This window comes from Solanum pennellii, chromosome 11 (assembly GCF_001406875.1).
Source record: "Solanum pennellii chromosome 11, SPENNV200".
NCBI lineage: Eukaryota > Viridiplantae > Streptophyta > Magnoliopsida > Solanales > Solanaceae > Solanum > Solanum pennellii.
The window spans coordinates 10,495,684-10,503,606 of record NC_028647.1 but is presented as its reverse complement, the minus strand read 5'-3'; the positions used below and the strand labels follow the sequence as shown (position 1 = coordinate 10,503,606).

The following is a 7,923-nucleotide window of genomic DNA, read 5'->3' as shown; positions in this document are numbered from 1 at the left end:
ATCCCCCCCCCCCCCCCCCCCCAAAGCATGAGCAAGTGTTTGGATATCTTCCACCTCATTAATGGGATATATGTAGCTCTGTTCCAGTTTATGAGTAAGCCTAAAATGTATTAAAAGAGGATGAATATAACTTGTTTAAGTATTGGACTTGCTCTTTAAAGGCCTCACAGAAAATCAGAGTATCATCTGCATAGTGAAGATGTGTAATTTCTAAGCTATTCATGGTGCTGGGAGTTGCCTTGAACCCTCAGACCCACCCATTTATTTAGCTGTGGGTATAATGTTGCTCATGCCTATCATAGCTAGCATGAACAGGAAAGGGGAGGGATAGGTGATCTCCCTGTCTCAAGCTTCTAGCCTCTGTAGGAGGAGAAGAAACCAATAGGAGAACCAGAACTGAAAAATCGAGTCTGCTAATACACTGTTTGACCCACTTCAACCCCTAGCACAGTAGACCATATTGGATAGGTGGTCTAGCAGGTACTTCCAATTTAGATGATCAAAAACCTTTTGGATATATAATTTGCATTGAATACCTGGTAAATCGCTCCTCTGTCCGCTACCAACACATTCATTTTCTATCATTATAGCATCCATGATTTGCCTCTTTTGATCAATGATATCTATTGGCAATCCACCTGTTTGTGGATCACTTGCTTCTCGAAGTTTCTGTCAATATTTTAGAAATAATCTTGTGTATTCTACCTCCAATTAGGCAATTGGTTGAAGTCAGACAATTCAAATAAACCTTCATTGTGGAAATTTTGCTCTGTGGCTATTATATCTGGACCGATCACCTCCCAACATTAAGAGAAGAATACCACGATGTATCCATCTGATGCTGGGGCTGTCTCCTTCACATGCTTTGACACAGTCCAGGATCTCCTGTGGCCCAAAAGGCGCCATCAACATCATATTGTCCTCTGCATTATCATGGGGCAATCCCTCATGTTGAAATGTGGTCTCCATTCCTGAGTCTCAGAGTAAAGTTCTTCATAGTAGGAGACTATTTCCTCCCAACCAAATTGGGGAACCACTGGGGATGAGAATGACTCAGCCCACAGCATCATTTGATTTAAGCACTCTAGGCGCCTGTGCCTCCAATGATTGGTTTGTCAATCACACACTCTCTTGCTTAATGTCAGCTATGTCAGTCAGTTTCTCCTCGTACTGTTAGCTTATCAGTGTCTTGACTCTCTTGTGTTTCTGCCATAGAGTCCTAGATCTTTGTCTCCAAGCAATCTCGTGTCTTGCAATATCTTCAGATTCCATTGATAGCTTTTGGTTATTTCATCTTCTGTTAATAGCTTCTGATCTTGGATTTTCATCCAGCTTGTTAACTGATTTATTACACATTGTTTCTGTAGTCATAGTTTACTATAGATTGTTTTACTCCATCCGTTTAGCTTCTTCTTCAGAGCTTTCAATTTGAAGGCCAGAATGTAATCAGACCTTCCAGTGAAACAGAAGGATCTCCACCAGTTCTTTATTCTGTCACCATAGTCTTCTGCTCGAAGCCACCAATTCTCAAATTTGAAGTAAGAATTGTTATGTTCCTGTTACCACATTGTAGCATCAATGGTGAGTGATTGGTAGTCTCACTGTGCATGATGGCATGATGGACTTGAAAATCGGTACAAATGAACCATGTGGGGCGGGAGCTTTGAGAATAGATGATGGCAAATAGATAGATATGCCTGAATATGTGACATTATGTGCCTTATGTTCCTGAAGCTTGTATCCCCTTTTTCTGAAATTAAGAACCTATCCAATCTTTCTGATACTGCATTGTCTACCTCCTTATCCATGTTCGCCCCCTGTACTTTTTAAGTTATCAATATTGTTGTTTCTCTTATAATCATTGGCAATGTGATGAAAGAACTTGGTATTTCAATTCAACAGTCCCTCTTTCATGTATAAGGTCCTAGACCTCTGTCTCTATGCAATCTCCTCATTAATATGTAGTTCTTCATAATCCATGAGAACAACTGCCTTTTTGACCGATTCTTCCTCTGTCAGTGCTCTATTATAAAGTAAAGAGTCCAAGTCTTCCATTTGGCTGAGCAACTTAGACCTTTGGATCTTCAGGTTCCCTTTTTCATTCTTACTCCATTCCTTGAGCTTGCCTTTGAGGGCTTTGAGTTTGCAATCTAATATGTAGTCAAGTCTTCCAGTGCAGACAAAAGAGTTCCACCAAGTTTTAACTCTACCAACAAAACCTTCTGTGGTCAACCACCAATTTTCAAAGTTGAAATTAGATTTTGAATGTTCCTAGGACCCAGAAAGAGTGCTAAACGAACATGATAAAATTGTATGAGTGTTTGTGTCATGTTGTTGAGTTGCTCATTCCATTCTAAGGAAATCAAAATTCTATCTATTCTGGATGTTTTGATGTATAATTTTCTAATTTTTGCTCCTTGATGGTTGTTACTTCTTACATGTGAATCACTTGTGACTTTCACAGGCTGTGTCTTTCTTGCTTGGGTTCAGCTTGGGAACTTTTAAACCTTATTGGACGCTCCTCATTTTCAGTGAGTGTTGCTTCATGATCATGCTTCTGCCTTAACTTGTCATCTGTATATGAAATTAAAAGCTGGTGATAAGTCTGAAAATCCTTATGAGTTGTATATACTAATCAAGATTCTATTGCATGCAGATGTGCTCAAATATTTACGTCCTGTTCGTCTTTATAAAAAAAAAAGAATTTATGTCCTGTTCGTCTTTATCAAAAAAAAAATAAATTTATGTCCTGTTCGTTAGTACAAGGGTGGTTCTTTAACTTATCATCTTATGTTTTCAACAGTTATCTCCTCTTCCATTCTCACCTTACAAAGTAATGTTTGGTTTACATATTCTGAGAGTTCTATTTTCTTTTTGGTGTGACAAGAGACAATCAGTATCACTTTTTTTTCTGTGATTAGGGATAATGTGATGATTGATCCACATGACCCCTCCCCCCATGGCATATAGGCTAATTAAAAACTAACCTTGTCATATCTATTTCTGGTTCTAGGATGATCAGAGGAGACTTTGCCTGTATGCTGCTTTATTTTTGCCATTCAGAGAGACCATTTATAGAGATAACAAAGCCAAAAAGGTAAACTCTGGACCATCAAAGAGTCCATGCAGGCTTTGCATTGATTGATTCCACTCAGCATCTTTTATGTGACGTGAACAGTTCTTATGATTCCATTCCATCTAGAGTGTGTTTTGCTTAAGATTGATGTTGCTGGACATTGTTTCTAAGCAGAAGAAAAATCATGGCCCTAAAGATACTATTTTTTTATGTAGTTGTAACCTCTTTCTGCGAACTTGATAATGTCTACACATGTTGAGGATTTGCGATTTTTTTGTCAATAATTACTAACTTTGGCTGATGCTGATCAGATTCCAGTTGTCAATTATATTTTTCGCAATTCTCTCAAGTTGAAGGCCAGTGATGCGGAAATAGTGAGTGATTCTTCATGCGACTGTTTCATGAATTTGATTGAACCTTGTGTGAGTCTCTACATCAAGAAGTGTGATATTTTATGATCCATTTGCAGGTCATGAGCTTGCATACGGTAACTAAGAAGTTTGTCACCTTAATTTCACTACTCGTTTCTAAAGACGATATCCAAGTTCTTGAAGTTGATTGGAAAAGGGATACCATTGAGGTTCCAATAGCTTCAAAACTTAGAATATTGACTGGTAAAATTATCTTTCTTCTGCATGACAAGTGCTCTACCAATTAGTGTGGCATATTGCTAATTGATATAGTAAATGTTTGTTTACGAACAGGTTTGCTACTTCGAGAAATTAAAGAATTTTGGCGTGTCGCTCTTCTTCTATCTATGCTGCTACATCCTGTTGACGTTGAGTCCTCTACAAGTTTCTCAAATGAGAACTTTGAACTGGACAAGAGTAGCGGATTATTTAAGACAATAGAGAATGCAGTAAGAACACTAGGTATTGTCATTCGTCCTCTTTGCTTCTAACTTTGTGTTCCCTTTGCGATTGTGAAACTGGACGAATCAATCATCTCATATAGCTACTGAGCATGAATTTGAAGACTTGAGGTTACAATTGCGTCCCTTTTATATATTATTTTTCTTACTCAATGCTCCTGTGTTGCTGCTCTCTTTCCCCTTAAGCACTTATCTTCAGTGTTGCCTCAGAGTTTGGATCAATTCGGTTGAAGACAGCCATAAAAGATAAAAATAACTTAACCTTGTTCACATTCCTTTGTTATATCCCATACCAAAGTCTTTTCTCACTTCCACACTTATTTAGCGTGGTTCTTAAATGAATTAAGGTTTCTCATGGAGTACGACTCCCACCAAGATGTTTCACTGGACAGTAATATTAGAATAGTAAAATTTTGCATACATCATGTGATGTGCATGTTGCTTTTGTAGAAACTACATATTTGATTGATCTTTTTAACCTATGAGCTTACCTTAATTTCCAGGTCTGGAGAAGGTTTGGGAAATGAAACCACTGGTTAATGGAAAGGAAATTATGAACATTTTGGAGATTAAAAGTGGAGGGCCAGTTGTTAGAGAATGGGTATGCCACTAATACTATTTCCATAACCAGCGTTTAATCGGTTATAAGTATTTACTGATAGTTCAATTTTCTCCGCAGCAACAAAAACTGCTGGAGTGGCAGCTCGCTCACCCTTCTGGTTCAGCTGAAGAATGCATCGACTGGATGAAGCAAGCACAGTCAAAACGTGCAAGAACCGAGTAGTTTTGAACTTCAATCATATAAGAGAAGTATTGAATAGCTGACGGAAGAGAAGACGCAAGGTGTGAGATGTTGCTCGACTCGACTTGACCCTTACATGCAGAGAAAGAAATAGGAGAACAGTTAAGTATTTTCTTCAATGGAGGAATAGCCCTAATCTCTTATTTCCCTTTGCAACACCCATGAGGTTTTGGTAGGTATAGCATATATTTGTAGAAAATCATATCATTTTTCTTTTTGTTGGTATTCTCCACATATACAGGCATTTTTTTGTGCCCATTGTTAATAACATCTAATCTTATTTATTTGATTAAAAACTGAAATTTCAATTCACATGCATAATTTTATATTTGGGTAGTGTGATAACCATTGTTGTCTTTAAATATTCATTCAAATAAATTTAATAAAATTTGGATGCTTCCTCGGTTTTTTTTCTTGTTATATGACGTTTTATGGTTTTTTTTTGAAAAAATATTCAAATAAATATATAATTAGATAGTGTTTCGAATATTTTTTAGTCCTACTAGAATATAACTATCTTTAATAAAGGAGAAAAGACTCAAATATGCCACTAAACTTTGAGATAAGATTCATTTATGACATCAGTTATAAGTTTGGTTCATTTATGTTATTATCCTTAAAAAAAAGATCATGTATGCCATTATTTTTTAACGGTGGTTTCGATTGAAATTTTATATATACATATTATATATATGTATATCTACATAAAAAGCATAAGAAAATTTAATCTGCCATCCCTAGACACAAGTATGTGCATGGTGCTCGTGGTTAAGGATTGAACTTTCAGTTTTGAGGTTGCAAGTTCTATTGTCATATTGCTCATTTTTAATGTATTTTCTGTTTCTTTTGCAAAATAAAAATGTTTGGTGCTTGGACTCCTACCTGTAATCCACACATGACAAAACAGTAATAATACCATTAAGTCATGGGCTACATTTGACTTTAAATAGACCATATTATAATATGGTATATGTGACGAAAAATCACAAACGGTTGAGACTTAACAATAATAATTTGATCATTCAATTAACCTAACGATATGACACTCACTACCTTCAAATCCTAGATCCGTCTTTGACTTTGGGTGTGCATAAATAGACGGTTAAATTTGTATAAAATTGAAGAAATAAAGACAAACGTCCTACATGACATCCTACATTGAAGTTTGTGTCCATGTATTGTAACATGTAGGACTCATGTATCTATTTTTTGTTCAACTTTATACAAATTTAAGTGGTCATTTGTGCACACTCAAAGTTGGAGGTATAAATGTAAAATGAGATTAAGTTAAAGGGTATATTTATGTATTATACCTCAAAATTGACTATCTAACTAAATATTAAGAAAAAATTTAAATTTAAATTATGTATTAGTTGTCTAAGCTAATGTAAAATTAAAGAAAAAATACTCAACATTATAGTCATTCATAATGTTGAATTGATTTTTTTGTTAGATAATATTAATTTAATTTTGGTTTGAGTTTTACTAGAATTACTGGCATTAATGAACGTAACCTTTATTATACCATTCAAAATTCTAAGTTTCAAACTTGAAATAATAAGTTAAAATATAAACATAACGAAAAAATATAAGAAATTCAAAATGGTGAATCCAAATTAAACCGAACTCTAATATGAATACTAGATACCAAATAAAAAACCCCCAAAATATAATTAAAAATAGAGAAAATAATAATATTTTTGAATTATAAGGTAAAATTTAAGTGTCTATAACTACAAATTATAAAATAGCAGTGGTAGTTATAACCATTTTTTCGTTAAATAAACAGCAACTAACCATCTTCTTGAGTCACTTCATATTGAATTAAAAAAGTGTAAAATCTCTGCTTTATTTCATCTTTCTGTTTCGACTTTTTTTTGTAAAAGAAAGAAAAAAGTTACCTGAAAACGACGAAGAAGAAGAAGGGGAAATGGAGATTGATGGACATAATGAAAACGAAGAAACGAGCATAGAAAATGAAGAATCTGATGAAAAAATGGAAGAATTGAATCGAAATAGAGGACGAAAAAGGAAAGTCCAATATGAAGATAAAATTGGCGACGACAAAGAGGAAGAAGAAAGAAGAAGAAGAGCTGTTGAAAAAGAAAAAGAAGAACGAGAGGAAAGAATAAGAAAAGCAGCTGAAAAAGCCAAACGACCTATTTGTACTTCTGATAACTCTTTACGATACTAATTTTCAGAAGCATTATCATATTTCTGACTAAAAGATCAGAAACTCGATTTGATATCATATATGATCCATAATCTTTACAGAAGCACTACGATATTTCTGACTAAGAGATGAGAAAAACTTGATTGGATATGATGTATGTGGCAAACTGTTTGATATAGAATAAAAGATGTGCCATTTCTTGTTAGTAATGTTTCAGAGATTATCATTCTTTTTGTTCTCTGATGATACTTATTTATTCGCGCTGTTTACAGAAAAGAAAATGTAGATTGTTTGTCTGCTCAGCAAAATTATTTGAATTCGAAAAAAGAGACATCAATAGCTTTTGTTTGGATATCTTTTCCTCGCAAGCAACTTTTTGCAAAACAATCCTTACTGTCATTTGCCTCGGCTGCTGGTAAGCCAATAGCAGTTGATAAAGCCACTCAAGATAAGTCTGAGACCTAGCACGGTTAGAGTTAAAGTCGAACTTGGTTTTACTAGCAATTTGCCACATTGAATGAGAATTCAATATGTCGACGAGCAAACAGGAAAAAGTGTGGAGCAATTTAAGAAGTTTGTATTGGATAATCTGTCGACTATTATTAGGAAATAATGCAGCAAGAAACCAAGAAGAAGCATCGAAAACTCTAAGGCAAAGCAGTTGCGCACGAATCAGCTTCAAGGGATCAAAGTTTAATCACTAGAATAACTTTGGTCCTAAAGTTGCATCTCGGGCAGCAATTAAATAGCAACACGAGATTGAAAACAACACTATTACTGGTGCGAGACTTTGCATTAAAGATACCGTAGAAATAAGCCTTAATTTTCAGTTTCATTTACAGAAGCATTACAATATTTACATGGCTCTGCATTAATGCCTCCCTTAATCAAAGAACTCCATACGACTACCGAATACCAAATGGAAATCTTCTGCCATTAGTTTTTCCTAAGAATAAGTGCAAAGAAATTGAAAAAAATGAGTACTAATTTTGAATCTATCT

General features: G+C 34.9%; 1 protein-coding gene across 1 annotated transcript in view; it reads left to right on the top strand.

Moving 5' to 3' along the window:
* Positions 1 to 5,061, top strand: part of LOC107002831 (putative CCA tRNA nucleotidyltransferase 2) — a 17,395-nt gene extending 12,334 nt beyond the window's left edge. The window contains exons 9-15 of the mRNA XM_015201011.2: positions 2,465 to 2,531; positions 3,014 to 3,097; positions 3,388 to 3,450; positions 3,546 to 3,690; positions 3,781 to 3,948; positions 4,451 to 4,548; positions 4,627 to 5,061. Of these exons, the coding sequence (XP_015056497.1) occupies positions 2,465 to 2,531; positions 3,014 to 3,097; positions 3,388 to 3,450; positions 3,546 to 3,690; positions 3,781 to 3,948; positions 4,451 to 4,548; positions 4,627 to 4,731 (730 nt within the window). The 3' untranslated portion in view covers positions 4,732 to 5,061. The remainder of the gene's footprint in view (positions 1 to 2,464; positions 2,532 to 3,013; positions 3,098 to 3,387; positions 3,451 to 3,545; positions 3,691 to 3,780; positions 3,949 to 4,450; positions 4,549 to 4,626) is intronic.
* Positions 5,062 to 7,923: the final 2,862 nt, after the last annotated feature.